Here is a 13,649-nt window from a genome sequence, read left to right on the forward strand (position 1 = left end):
TGCGAATGTAAACAGTCAAGCGCCACCGCCGCTGGCCCCACTGCCGGTAATGGCGCAGGAGCTGCCACAGCCCTATCCCACCGCTGCCGCCGTATAGGTACTGAATGCGGCGTGTGTGGTCAGCTGCATACGCCACCCGCGCACTTGGGATCCCGGCCTGCCACCGCTGGAGCGCTGGCTGCTCCTGCAGACGCGCCTCCTGCCAACGCTGGCGCTCTGATTGGCCAGTGCGCTTGCGGTAACCAGCACCATGCACATGCAAACCGAACCGGAATCGCTTGCACGCTTGGGTGTACGTACCAATATGTATTAGGAGCCAGGGGGCCACGGGGCGTGTGCTGAATCCGGGGAACATGGCCTGCCGAGGCATGCATCTGCTGTCCGTATGGGGCTTCATGCACACACCCGGTTTGGAAATGCAATGTTTGGCCGCGCAACACATGCAAATCGAACCGGAATCGCTTGTACGTACCAATATGTATTAGGAGCCAGGGGGCCACGGGGCGTGTGCTGAATCCGGGGAACATGGCCTGCCGAGGCATGCATCTGCTGTCCGTATGGGGCTTCATGCACACACCCGGTTTGGAAATGCAATGTTTGGCCGCGCAACACATGCAAACCGAACCGGAATCGCTTGCACGCTTGGGTATACGTACCAGTATGTATTAGGAGCCAGGGGGCCACGGGGCGTGTGCTGAATCCGGGGAACATGGCCTGCCGAGGCATGCATCTGCTGTCCGTATGGGGCTTCATGCACACACCCGGTTTGAAAATGCAATCAGCGCTCGTATCTTACGAAGGCAGGGGCGGCGTCAGTGGCCGAATTCCCTAAAATAGCTTCGTTTAGTTGACGAAACAGGCTGCCGCCGCTTCGTTCACCCCCAAAATTTTTCCGGGGGCTCCGCCCCCAACCCGCACGATGTCGACACTGACACGACACACCCACTCCTCCCCTGCTTCCCGCCGACCCAACCTCACTCTCCCGCCGTCAACACCCATAGATACAGCCCTTTGAGCCTTCTTACCATATGCCACGCAGGTTTCGGCCGTGGAGTAGCCGCTGGAACCCCCTGTTCTTGGCCAAAAGTGGCCGAAATCCCAAAAATGTCTTCGTCTGTTTGCCGAAAGACCCCCCAAGATCCCGTGCGTTTTGGCCGAAATTCCAAGTCAAGATCAAAAAAATTTCGTCCGCCAGAGGCCTTTTTGGGCAAATTTCGTTCCGAAAGAAGGAAGATACGAGCGCTGAATGCAATGTTTGGCCGCGCAACACATGCAAACCGAACCGGAATCGCTTGCACGCTTGGGTATACGTACCAATATGTATTAGGAGCCAGGGGGCCACGGGGCGCGTGCTGAATTCGGGGAACATGGGATGCGGGCTGAGCACGAAGTGAGGAAACCAGGAAGGGACCGCTTCTGCTCCCGCCCATACGGTAACCCGCCCGCCCATACACCCATTAGCATCTCCGGCGCGCGCCTGTTCACTAACTCACGCCATCAGCATCAGTGCATTGAATTCAGCAGATTGTCCATAGACTGCTGTGCATGTGGTACAGGGATGTGTCCCAGGCCGGGGTGCCCTCAAGTCCACTGTGTGGCTCCATCCCTCCCCCCCCCCTGCGTTCCAATGTTCAATGAGCGTCAGAGGTAGCCTTCTGTGCATCCTGTGACCCTTAATTGCTGAGTACGGCAGCCTGTCCGCGCCCCTTCCTCCCACTGTCCCAGCCTCCCATCCCCAACCGTTGCCATCCTTACCTCCCAGCCCCCGCCGTACATGACCACTCCGAGTCACCTGCCTCACACGTGCCTACAGCCCCCTACCCCACCCAGTCGGCCAGTCATAGCACCTGCTAAAGGTTACCCATAGACGGGACGCTAGGCCCGCGCGGCACAGTCTGCGGCGTCCAGCAGCCAGGCTGCGTGCCTGCCCTCCCCCGCCAAGAAGATCGCGGCAAACCCGAGGAAGAGTGATTGCTGCGTTCCTCACCAGGGCCAGAGTCAGACCAAGAATCTATGCAAGCTTTTGCTGGGCATGTGCAGGTCAGTCCCTTACCGGGAAGCATTCATCTGAACGTGAAGCATAGCCATGGCATCTCTCACTCTGTCGTACTTTCTTTCTCAGGATGCTGAGGACTTGTTCGACCCGATCGCCGGTCTCAATGGCGTGGCCGACAGCTTCTTTACGGCCACGCCAACACACAGCTGGCAGCGGTGAAGGCGGAGACGGCGGATTTCGAGGCGTACCGCAACTACCTGCGCACGTACCTCTCTGTGCTCCGGCCCCTGCTGGCGCACCGCACGGCACGCGGATACAGGAACATGCGGTTCCTGCGGAAGGTGGGGCGCGACAAGCTGGTCAACACCATCAGCAGGAGCATCGCGCCACACAAACCGGATGGCAGTGGGATGATCGCGGTGGGCATGGGCGACTGGCAGGGACCGGGCAACACACCCATCAAGCGGCGGACGAGCGGGCCCCTGGAGCTGGTCAGGCTGCACCTCAAGCACCGCAAGGACGTGGTGCTGGTGCCGGTCAAAGAGCCCGGCTCGTCGTGCTTGTGCCACAACTGCCACAACCGGCTCACCAACATGCGCGCCAACACCACCCGCTACAACAAGGAGGGTGAGAAGGTCACCAAGATGTCCAAGGTCCACAAGGTTCTGTACTGCAGGGCGCCGGCCACCAAGGCTGGCAACAACCTGAAGAACAGTGACAGCGGCAAGCCCCGCTGCGGCACCACGTGGAACCGCGACGTCAACGCGGCCAAGAACATGCTCATGCTGCTGATGTGCATCCTGCAGGGCGAGCCCCGCCCCAAGGCGTTCCGCCTGGCACACGCCAAGAACGGCTGAGCAGTGCAAAAGAAGTAGAATGATTGTCGAGAGGCACACTGTTATCAGAGCAGAGATGCACCACGAGGCATCTGTGCAATGGGTGTGTTATCCGCGACACCTGCGTGTCCAATGTAGAACTATCTAGTGGTGCATGGCTGCAAAACCGATAGTATCCATGGTAGATGATGGGCCTTGATGTCCGTACCCGATGCTAGTTTGGTGGCGTGGCTGTGTAGTTGATGCATGTGGACGCAGAAATACAGTTGTTGGTCTAGATCACAGTGAGCGCATCCCTGAACAGGCGGTGTCCCACAAAAATTTGGACAGACTGTAGCTATCGCACATGCGGCTCAAAGTGCATCGTTTGGAATTGTGAGGGGGTATGTAGAGGGGTTTTACAGGGATAGTAGGAGCTGCGCATAAAAATCAAACCCATGCATCCAAGTGGCAACCATCCATCTACATCCAACAATGGCCAAGCAAATCACATGGACCAACATCCTGTACGAGGCGGATCCCCGCTTTGCCCCATACGCTGTTCTTCCCCCGTCTGGAAAGACATCCAAGAAGAAGTCCAAATTCCAGCGTATGGTGTTCAAGAGCACCAAGACTGTCAAGAAATGGGCCAAGTCCGTGTGGAAGTGCACCAAGTCACAGTGTGGCAAGGTGTGGCAAAAGATCAAGGAGCAACCCTTGTGGGTTGCAATTCCTCTCTGCATGTGCGCAATCGCTCTCATTTCCTGGGGCATGGCACTGCTGTTCCCCATGGTGGGAACCGTCACTGCCCTTGTGACTGCAGTTTACCTGACTGCCACATTGACTGGTGCGGTGATTGGGCACCTGACCTCATGATTTGGCAGACACCTACCGACTTCGTGAATTTTTTACCACAGCAGTTCATTGGGTACACCAGTGTGTCTTTGATCACGTCGAACCCTTGTTGGCTACGGACCCTTGAAGGTTCTGAACAATCAGGCCATACTTGGCCATGGCGGCGTCAGCATCGAACGCCCGCAGCTTGAATGAGAACAGGGCATCAAAGACTTTGGGGTGCGCTGTGAATGTGACCCCTGCAACGTACATACTGAACGCAACAAGGCTCACCACAGCATACGCTACAGCCGCGAATTTCACCAAAGCTCTGAGGCCAAAAAGCGGCAAGATTTCGGGAATGTGCGCGAGGACTTAGAGCAGAAGTATGAAAGTCACAACTTCGCTGTCATGCCGTCACGCCTGGCGACGGTACGGTGGCGTGTGATGCCTTGTGAAAGGATTTGAGGCTTTGGTATACAAGAACAGCCACAAGACTGGTCTTGGCGTTCATCGTCCCAAGTTTCAATTACCGTTCTTCGAACACACTACACTCGAACACACCCTTTGTCTTGCGTTGCGGCGTCCCAATTTCAAGAACGCATACTTGATATCCGAGCTGGAGAATAAGAGCTTGCAAGCATGAAGAAGGCACAATTTGTTCACCCCAACTATGCCGCGACTGGCCTGGACAACCGCACACGCTACATCCTTGAGCAGTCAAGCGTATTGCCTCCGGATTTGGGAACATACACTACCAGTGGCTTTTCTTCTGACTGCGATCGTCTCAGCGCCATCCTTGGCAGTGACTTCGCAGACAATACCGTAAAATGTTGTGCTGAGTTGACACGCAAGGAAGTTCTGAGTCAGCTGGACTGGCTGTTGAGCGGCGATCCGGAAGTGGCCTGTTTCTTCTTCTCTGGACATGGCGTCAACGAGTACGGAACTGTACATGGATCCATGGTCTGTTCCTTCAATCAGCGCATTTCCCATATTGCCCTCGACGAGGCCGTGCAGCGAGCAAAGTTCAGAGGCACACTCATCGTCATCCTAAACATGTGCGAGGCAGACCACGTACCATGGACCACAGAACCCCCTGTGCCAGCTGGCAGTGTGCAGCGTGACGGCATGAAAGCTGCGTGCTCTTCATCCCCAAGAGTTGACAGCGGCCACACGCGTGTTACCCTTATGGCATCAGGCCCCTTCAGCAAGACGTCGGGGAACAGCAGGGGGAGCACCTTCATCGCCACTCTGAGCGAGCTCTTCAAAGACCGAGTGGTCACGTACGAATCACTGTCTGGTTTGCTCGAGTCGGGTGTATCGGTGGGGGCCTCAGTCATGTGCTCAGCTGGTGGGCACCCAGCCTTGCTGTTGGGTCAGTTCGGAGCTGCCGCCAAACCATCCAGCGTGAGTGAGAGCAGCAGGGCATGAGTGTGGGAATGAGGCAGACTGCACGTGAACATATTGTGAATTTATGCGCAGGTTGAGACCGCTTTCAAGGTTGCAAGGCAGCGATATGCTGCAGATGCGGTTGCCGATGCCTCTGCACAGGGATCATTGCGGATCTGAACGGCGGCCAGGTCCGCTGCAAGCCGGGCAACACGGGGGCATGCAGCGGCAGCTGGTGCCCCAGCAGGTGGTGGCCATGCTCGGGATGGTGCCGGACTACAAGTCGCTGTCGCGCAGCAACAAGCCGGTGCCGTACCGGCTCGAGTACGTCCGCCGGGCGTACGTGCGTGGACCATTTGTCGGCGGCAGCAGCGACCATGACGCCGCGGCTGGTGGGCCTGTGGCGGTGGAGCAGGTGGAGGAGACGGCCGGCGACGGTACCGACTGCGCAACACCCTCCACACCAAGCCCGGAAGCTGCCGCCCGTGGACAACGACAGCAAGCAGGTGCGGGTGCTCGTGTGTGGGGTGTGGGGTGCTGCGGGGACAGCAGAGGCCCTTGAGCCTTTTGGGTGATGTGTGCCCAGGTGGCCGGGCCCTCAGCAGCATCTCCCCCCCCCCCGTGACACAACTCCTTCTCCCTCTCTCAGACAGCGGCGGTGGACCGCAGTTCTCCCAGTGACGTGGAGCTAGACCCGATCAGCAGCCTGTCACGCTGTTACTTCTGCTAATGTTGCACGCCATACGAGTGCTAATGTGAAACTCGACGCGTTACGTACGCTAATTCAACACGTGCGCATAGTAAAGTGTTTACAACGTACGTTGTGAGCCCGTCACGCTGTTACTTCTGCTAATGATGCATGAAGTACGAGTGCTAATGTGAGACTCGTACTTGTGTGAATGTGTAGGGGTACGAGTGCTAATTTAACGTGTGCGTAGGTAATGTGAAGGGGTATGTAGAGGGTATTTTACAGGGATAGTAAGGTGTTGTGACTCCATTGAGTAATTAGCGCTGAGTTGGCATGGCTAAAAGGCCTTTGGTACGTGTACGTTGTCAGCCTGTCAAGCGTTGACGTTGCTAGTTATGCAGTAAACACGTTGTTGTACCTGAAACTCGACTTGTGTGAATTTGTAGGGGTAAGAATGCTAATATAACGTATCGTTAAGAATTGTGAAGGTAGGATGTGGAGGTATTTTACAGGGATAGAAGGGGATGCGGGGGGTTAGCCGGTTAGCGATTATATCGACTAGGGCATTCGGGCTGAGTGCAAAGCGGTAAAAGGCGGTCTGGTACGCGTACGAGTGCAGTCTGTAAAGCTGTTACTTCTGCTAATGATGCATGAAATACGAGTGCTAATGTGAGACTCGATTTGTGTGAATTTGAAGGGGTACGAGTGCTAATTTAACGTATAGTTAGGAATTGTGAAGGGGTATGTAAGCGATGTTTACAGGGATAGAAGGGGATGTGTCACGGGTAGTCGGTTAGGTCCCGTGCTCGTGCTGCTGCGTGGATCCTGCCCACCGCCACCGCCGCCAGTGCCCCGGCAGCCGCGGCGGCCGCGCCCACCGTTGCTGCTGCTAGAGCCGGCGGGGCTTTTACCGGCACGCTTAGCTGCTGCTGCTCTCGCACCCTGCTCGCAGCCGTCCGCGCTGCCTGCCACGGCGGACCCCTCCTCCTCCGCACCCGCCGCGCCCGGCTGCAGCGCGGCTCGCTCCTGCTGCACCAGCCGCCACACCCACACCCTCAGGCTGTGCATGTTGAGTTCAATGCGCAGCTCCAGTTTATAGCCGGTCCCCAGCAGCGGCAGCAGCCCGCCACCGTCACTGCCGCTGCCGCCTTTGCTGTCGCGGGTGTCGCTGTCGTACCCCTCTAGCTCCAGGGGTCCCACCAGCCCTAGCTCCAGGGCCCAGGTGGTGGTGGCCAGGTTGCCGCCTGCCGCCATCACCCACAGCTCGGCCGGGTGCAGCAGGGGGTGGCGGCAGTCCTGCAGGACAGCAGGGCACGGGCGACGGGGGCGTGGGGTGTGAAAATGTGGGTGCGCGTGGCGTGTGTGTGAGGATTTAGGTAGCATCCGTGAAAGGACGGAGATGTGTGCGCCGCGAGCCAAGGCAGCCACGTGGCCTGACCACCTACCACCGTGATGCGAGCGCACACCGCCGCGCACAGTGGCCACCCACCTGCATGCCTGCATTCCTCATTCCTCGTGGCTGCAACCGGTGCACCCACCTCCCTGCCTCACGCACCTTATTTGCTGCACGCTGCGCCTCCATGGCCCACTCCGCGGTCTCGACACTGCCGCCCGCCGTCGCGGCGGCGAAGAGTATATCCGTATCCCGTCCGCACCGCGCATACATCAGCCGCGCCAGCGACAAGTCTGCGCCGTAGTAGCCCGCGGCCCTAAGAACGCTCGCCCATTCTGACCCGCTTGCCACACGACTCCCAGCAGCGCCAGCGCCAGCGCCACCAGCGCTCGCGCCACCGCCACGGCCGCCGCGGTCACCCGCCTGGCCCTCCTCGTCGCCCTCTGTCGCCTCCCCGCCAACTGCTTCGGCCAGGTACCGCAGCGCCTCGAGATGGCCCGAGTACGCCGCAGACCAGGCTTGGTAATTTAGCGTGAGCACGGCTGGTCCGAACCGCCGGCACAGCAGGCGGAGCACCGGCGTGTGCCCGTTCCGGGCAGCAATGTCTGCAAGGCGTTGCGCGCCCGGCGGCGCGGTGCCGGCGGCCTCTGCGACGGGCAGGAACCCCTACCGTTCCAGCCCCTATTAAACCGATCGGTATGGGGGCGGTTACCGAGCGGTCACCCTAATAAACCGATGGTCAGCGTCGGTTAGCATCGGTCAGGATTGGTATGGGTTGGCTGATCGGTAAAACCTCGGTAAACTTTGATAAAATGGTAACTTTGTGGTAACCCATTGGTATGTGGCTCCTACCCAGGCTCGCTCAGCCCCCACCCAGATGCCGCCCAGGCCCGCCCAGCTGCCGCCCAGGGCCGCCCAGGGCCGCCCAGCCGCCGCCCAGGCCCGCCCAGCTGCCACCCAGGCCCGCCCAGCCTGGCCAGGGCCTGCCCCCAGCATAGATGCGTGCAGCTCTGGCCGCGGCCGTGCCTTCGGCCATGGCTGGGGGTGTTATGCTAGGAGACCACATTGGGGCGGAACTGTCAGCGGCTCCCTATTGGTCACCCGCAGGTAACTCATCACTCGCTGCCCAGCCACGATGGTGCGTGCCTTATGCTTAAGGTAGGGGCCTGCCCTCTTCCCTCACACACACCGTGGGAGGACTTGTAATACCTGTACTCCTCCAGCTGCCCCCCCCCGCATGGATGGTAATGCACACAGATGTTTACAAACAGCAACATTGGGAGCAAGGTGTGCGTCTTCTTCTTCACCCCATACCATCCATGATCATCCCACTGCTGATCTTGCCGTCTCCCCTTGATGCTTCCCAATCCACGTAGTCTACCAAACCACAACTGTGCAGCATGCATTGATGGCGTTTAGCAGCGCCGCGCCTCCTCCCTACGTCAGTGTTTCGGCCCCTTACCTCACCAACCCCCATAACCCCCCCCCCCTTCACCCCCACCCGCACCCACCTGGCCCCTGTACCCTCGCCAGCCCAGAAGGCCATGTAAGAGCTCCCAAATGTAGTGTTTGTTATGTGGGAACATAGGGGCGAGAAGTCTGGGGCGAGGCCTGTGGGATCATTGGGGCGGCCTCGCCCCTGCCGAGCCCCTGAACCCCCAAGCGTGCCCCCCAGTAACCCTCCGGCAGTCGCTGACGGCCGAGCTCCGACCGCCGCGCTTCCTGAGCTGTAAACTTACTTTAGTAATGTAGTTGCATGTAGTGTATGCTTCCTGAGCATAGGAATGCACCTGAGCAGCGGGCTGTGTCGACCGAGGCAGCAATGAACCCCCCCGGTCACTGCTGTCACTTGGCGCATGGCTTTAGCGGTTGATATCAATAGTCTGTTATGCATTTAGAGTACTTGTCCCAGAAATTCGGGCTTTTCGGGTGTCTCAGAGAAAGTGGTCGAGCGTCCCCCGGCCGGGGGACGCAAACCCATGTTTGTCAACTCGTCGAGTTGTGTATTTGAACTTGACCACACTGTGTATATTGACTAATGCCTATAAAAATCAATCAACCCCAACACCCAAAGCCGTCCAGGAGTGTAGAGTACTTTACATCACCGGGTTGAGGCCGTTTTCTCCTTCTTACATCCTTCCTAGTACACTAAGTTAAAAGCTGACATCTTTCCCAGTACATTACGCAGGCCTTCCGTTGGGGTCTGAGGGAAAAACGCTAGCCTCTGCATGGGGTTCCTGCGGGCCTTCAACTTCAAGCAGCCAATTTACATATGCTGTGATAACTGATATACCGGTATACATATAATTTATATACTACATTTCATTATAGAGCGTTTGCTCGCTCTCCCTCATTCCGCCCCTCGCCAGTCGCTATTTTGCTTTGTAAACACAAAAATAAGGCTAGTTCTAATGTCAGTAGAACAAGAGCTGGTGGCTGAGGCTGCTTTGTTGGCTTGGGACGCGAGTTTTCGCGCTGCTGACCGCTCGTTGACCAGCTCGGCGACGCTGCTGCTGAGACGTCAGCTGAAGCCAGCTATCACATGAGACTTACAACTGTGCCTCATAAATGATCAGCTGTGCTTTTAATGTTTTAATGGGGAAGTCTTGGTCAAAAACGCCATACATTCAACATCACGTTCAGCACGACCGTTGTCGCGTCTCACGGAAGTCCACAGGTTAGTCCACAGGTTAAAATGAAGACGGGAGGCTTTAAACCTGCAGCCTGGAATGCCCGCCCGGCCATATGTCACAACCCCGTGTGTGTATGTGTACTTGCAGGATCCTCCGCCATGCTCTTGAGGACGATTCTAGGAGCCGTTCGAGGGTGAGTCCATGGAAAATATGTTTGAGGAGATGCCGTAGATGCAGGTAGATGCAGGTCCCCAGCGGCTGCAACCCTGGCGCAAGATGGTTCGCAACCCCTTCACTCATGTTGTGTTCGCTAGTCGGAGCCCCAGCCTTCAAGAGATGACTGTTTGCTGCCTCCCTTACTAGCGCTGTATGGTATGTATGTCTATATCACTTCCTGGTACCTCTAGTCCGTGTCACATACCCGCCTGCTGCCACACGCCCCTTCCCCCAGGTCGGCTGGCTGGACTGCCGCCACACCTCCAACATTGTGTTTAGCAACGGTGAGTGTCCGCATCACCAGTGGGCATACACACCGAAACACATACAGGCCCGCTTCATGAGATAGGTCCGGTGCACTACCAAGCACTCTGTTCTTGGCCGGCAGCCTTGCATTGGCATTGGCACCTTGCGGCAGGAGTGCAGGGTGTGTTCACATGTGTGCACGCGTGCATGCAGGTGCAGCCAGTGGAGGCAGAACTACAGGAGCTAGCATGACACGAGCTGTCCGGCACTAGAGTTGGAGACGGGCGCGGTGGCACCAGTGGCGGCTGCTGTGGAGGCGGGTGATGTGCCGACTGCAGTGGAGGCGGGTGTCAAGGTGGTGGGAGACGTCATGCCCAGCAGACACGCCAGTGGTTGTTGTTGCACGTTTGACACATTCATACCATTTAGACATCATATGACAGGCTTGGGTTAATGGCACAGACGTAATATAGTGTTGTAGACAGTGGCAGACCAGGAGAGCAAGACTGTGGTGGGCTTTGAATGCACGGAGACTCAGCTGGAGAGTGCCAAGGAGTAGGGAAGCAGAGGGCTAACTGAGTATGGTGTTGTTGGTGAGTTGGACTGGGAACACAAGGCAGGTGACCTCCTCAAGGCAGTTGACATGGGTTGGTGAGGGCACTTGGTACAAAATGCAGCAGGCTGATGTGTGTGGTCACTGCTAGGGCGGGGCTTGTATATCAAGGCGGCATCATGTAAAGGAGACACTTTACAGGCCACAATGAACAACCCTAAACCCAGGCTGGCAGGCGGGCTGGGCGGGGGCTGGGCGGCATGCAGCTGGGCGGGGGCTGGGCGGGCCTGGGCGGGGGCTGGGCGGGCCTGGGCGGGGGCTGGGTGGGCCTGGGAGGGGGCTGGGTGGAGGCTGGGCGGCAGGCGGCAGCTGGGCGGGCCTGGGCCGCAGCACGGTAACCAAGCGGTCACTGCAAGGTAACCAGTTGGTCCGACACTGGTTACCACGCGGTCTGTTAACCGCTGGTAACCAGTGAGGTGGTCTATTAACCGTCGGTTAGCGGCCTGAAGCCCAAATAAACCGATGGTAACCTGAGTGCCAAACCGGCCATTCCTCCCGGGATAACCGCTGGGTAACCAGCGATTAACCGATGGTTTAATAGGGGCTGGAACGGTAGGGAACAGGTTGGCGTCAGTGATACTGGAGCATTTCCTTTTGATTGGCCGTCACAACACGCTCTCACCTTCGCCACACAATTAAGCACGCACGCACACACGCATACAAGCACACACGTAGACTGCGTGCTTCCTTCTCTTGTGCTCTCTCATACGCATGCACGCACGCGCGCGCACACACACACAAACACACACACACACACACACACACACACACACACACACACACACACACACACACACACACACACACACACACACACACACACACACACACACATTTGCCTGCTGCCGCTCTGTGCCTGCAATTTGTCTATCACCCGTGGCGAGGATCAGGGAAGTAGGCGAGCTGGGTAAACGTTGTTTAGCGCGCCCAGGGTGCGGAGCATGGACGCATGCAGGTGCATCGCGGGATCAGGCCGAATGGTCGCCTGTGAGGTCCCAGGCTTATCGCGGGTAAGTATGACTAGCTGGGTCACGACAGTCACGCGATGCCCAACACACTGGTAGGTATCGGTAAGTAACTCCGGCGCGCCGGCTGGGCGGGCTTCGTTTTGTTGTTTTTTCAACACACACACACACACACACACACGCACACGCGCACACACACACACACACACACACACACACACACACACACACACACACACACACACACACACACACACACACACACACACACACACACACACACACACGCGCGCGCGCGCGCGCGCGCGCGCGCACCGGGCGACTGCCACCAGTCCAACAGCTCCGCCAGGGCGTCAGCGTCGCCAACTGTAGCCGCCCAGTCCGCCGCAGCACCCTGCCACCAGGCGCCACCTTCCAGCTCCCCCGAGTCGTCGCTGGCCTCACTCATCCCGCCGCTGGCCTCGGCGGCCTCCGCGCCGCCGCCGCCGCCGCCACCGGCTGCTGCTGCCACTGCAGCTGCCTCTTCCACCAGAGCGGCCAGGTAGCGGCAGCGCTGCAGCATGCCGGGCCGGGCTTCTTCATCCCTCACGATGGTGCGCCGCCACCAGCTCGCCGCCTCCGGCAGGGCCGCCCGCACCCGCTCACCCGCGGCCTCGCTCACGGCGGCAAGCGCGGCCCAGCGCGACAGCAGGAGCTCCGCCTTCGCCTGCCAGTCGTCACCGCCGCTGCTCAGTGCGCTGCACAGCACCTGACTTAGGGCCAGAATGAAGGACTCGTCATCGACAGCTGGGAAGCAGAAGGGTAAGTGGTCGTCGTAGAACTGCTGCAGGAACGCCACCGGGCAGCCAGCGGCGACACTATTTAGTACCACAGACCAGTCAAAGCTCTTCCACATTGCAAGTCTGATCGCGTACACGCCGTCAGGGCGCATCAGTCGGCTGACTAGGTCGACGTGCCCACCGTCAGCGGCGGCGACGACGAGCTCGCGGAAGCTCAGTGCAGAAGGCGCGGCGGCCGTCGTCGGCAGCAGTCGGCGGCTATGGCTGCGAGTGCGGCCGGCCATTCCCTCTGGTCTGACTGGCTCGGCGCCCCGCCCCTCCTGCTGTGCCCCCTGCCCCACCTGCCCCTCCTGGCCCGCTGCCTGCTGCCCTGCCGCCGCTGCCGCCGGCTGCTGCTGCCGCTTGCCGCCCTCAAACCACGTCAGCACGTGGCCCTGCCCGCCCGCGCACGCCGCCTTCGCCACGTCGGCGTCCGAGTAATAGCCCAGTGCTTCCCACAGCGAGCGCGCAGGATCGGCGTCGGCGGTAATCCACTGCAGGATGTGCACGTGGCCATAGCACGCCGCGAGCTCTGCCGCTCGTGCGCTGCGGTCGCACCCCTCCTCAATCAGGCGTTGCAACGCCGCCCGGTCGCCCCCCGCCGCGGCCGCGTCCACGACCTCACGTGTCAGCCCGGCGCCGGAGAAGGCCAGTGCGACCTCCAGGCTCGCGACGTCGTGGCTGGACGCTGCCAGGCACAGCAGCTGGCGCCGCTGCTGCAGCGTCAGCGTGCGCCATGGCTCGGGCCGCGACCAGTGCGCCACGAACGCTCGTCCCGGCCACGGCGAAACGGCAATTTTTAGGCCTTTTGGTGAGATTGTTTGTGCTAAAGCGATTGTTCCATACTCGCCACGCAGGGCCGCTGCCGTTTCCTTGTTCAGCAGTCGCAGGGTCGTTGCGGGCTCGTAAGGGCTCAGCCGCTCCGCGATGCAGTGGATGAGCTCGGGAGTTAGTCTCATCCAGTGATTGCTGTATGGAGCTTGCGTGGACATGGTTCTGCGAGGCCGCGATATCGGCTGGCTCGCAAACTACCGCGAGTAGTG

The 13,649-nt window shown here is 59.1% G+C and overlaps 4 protein-coding genes across 4 annotated transcripts; 2 read left to right on the forward strand and 2 right to left on the reverse strand.

The window, feature by feature from the left end:
- Nucleotides 1–1,053: 1,053 nt before the first annotated feature.
- On the forward strand, nucleotides 1,054–3,955 carry CHLRE_17g712700v5 (uncharacterized protein). The gene is made up of 2 exons (XM_043072110.1): nucleotides 1,054–1,390; nucleotides 2,203–3,955. Exons 1-2 carry the CDS (start codon nucleotides 1,373–1,375, stop codon nucleotides 2,851–2,853), a joined length of 669 nt encoding a protein of 222 aa, XP_042914569.1. The 5' UTR covers nucleotides 1,054–1,372; the 3' UTR covers nucleotides 2,854–3,955.
- A 48-nt stretch (nucleotides 3,956–4,003) lies between these two features.
- Nucleotides 4,004–6,483, forward strand: CHLRE_17g712742v5 (uncharacterized protein). The gene is made up of 3 exons (XM_043072111.1): nucleotides 4,004–5,052; nucleotides 5,128–5,540; nucleotides 5,684–6,483. Exons 1-2 carry the CDS (start codon nucleotides 4,702–4,704, stop codon nucleotides 5,212–5,214), a joined length of 438 nt encoding a protein of 145 aa, XP_042914570.1. The 5' UTR covers nucleotides 4,004–4,701; the 3' UTR covers nucleotides 5,215–5,540; nucleotides 5,684–6,483.
- Nucleotides 6,484–6,497: 14 nt separating this feature from the next.
- On the reverse strand, nucleotides 6,498–9,123 carry CHLRE_17g712771v5 (uncharacterized protein). The gene is made up of 4 exons (XM_043072112.1): nucleotides 8,646–9,123; nucleotides 7,278–7,762; nucleotides 6,664–7,018; nucleotides 6,498–6,547 (listed from the first exon to the last, which is right to left on the reverse strand). Exons 1-4 carry the CDS (start codon nucleotides 8,659–8,661, stop codon nucleotides 6,516–6,518), a joined length of 888 nt encoding a protein of 295 aa, XP_042914571.1. The 5' UTR covers nucleotides 8,662–9,123; the 3' UTR covers nucleotides 6,498–6,515.
- Nucleotides 9,124–11,677: 2,554 nt separating this feature from the next.
- On the reverse strand, nucleotides 11,678–13,623 carry CHLRE_17g712800v5 (uncharacterized protein). Its single transcript, XM_043072113.1, has 2 exons — nucleotides 12,104–13,623; nucleotides 11,678–11,808 (listed from the first exon to the last, which is right to left on the reverse strand). Exons 1-2 carry the CDS (start codon nucleotides 13,563–13,565, stop codon nucleotides 11,792–11,794), a joined length of 1,479 nt encoding a protein of 492 aa, XP_042914572.1. The 5' UTR covers nucleotides 13,566–13,623; the 3' UTR covers nucleotides 11,678–11,791.
- Between the last annotated feature and the right edge of the window lie 26 nt (nucleotides 13,624–13,649).

Source organism: Chlamydomonas reinhardtii, chromosome 17, assembly GCF_000002595.2.
Source record: "Chlamydomonas reinhardtii strain CC-503 cw92 mt+ chromosome 17, whole genome shotgun sequence".
NCBI lineage: Eukaryota > Viridiplantae > Chlorophyta > Chlorophyceae > Chlamydomonadales > Chlamydomonadaceae > Chlamydomonas > Chlamydomonas reinhardtii.

What these genes read in the sequence shown, in the direction of transcription:
- CHLRE_17g712742v5 (XM_043072111.1), top strand. Translation starts at nt 4,702, where the DNA reads ATGTGCGAGGCAGACCACGTACCATGGACCACAGAACCCCCTGTGCCA. An exon ending in CTGCCGCCAAACCATCCAGC is followed by an intron (nt 5,053 to 5,127) that starts GTGAGTGAGAGC and finishes ATTTATGCGCAG; the next exon opens with GTTGAGACCGCTTTCAAGGT.
- CHLRE_17g712771v5 (XM_043072112.1), bottom strand. An exon ending in CGCAGCGTGCAGCAAATAAG is followed by an intron (nt 7,019 to 7,277) that starts GTGCGTGAGGCA and finishes GCTGTCCTGCAG; the next exon opens with GACTGCCGCCACCCCCTGCT. An exon ending in CGCGGACGGCTGCGAGCAGG is followed by an intron (nt 6,548 to 6,663) that starts GTGCGAGAGCAG and finishes GGCGGTGGGCAG; the next exon opens with GATCCACGCAGCAGCACGAG.
- CHLRE_17g712800v5 (XM_043072113.1), bottom strand. Translation starts at nt 13,565, where the DNA reads ATGAGACTAACTCCCGAGCTCATCCACTGCATCGCGGAGCGGCTGAGC.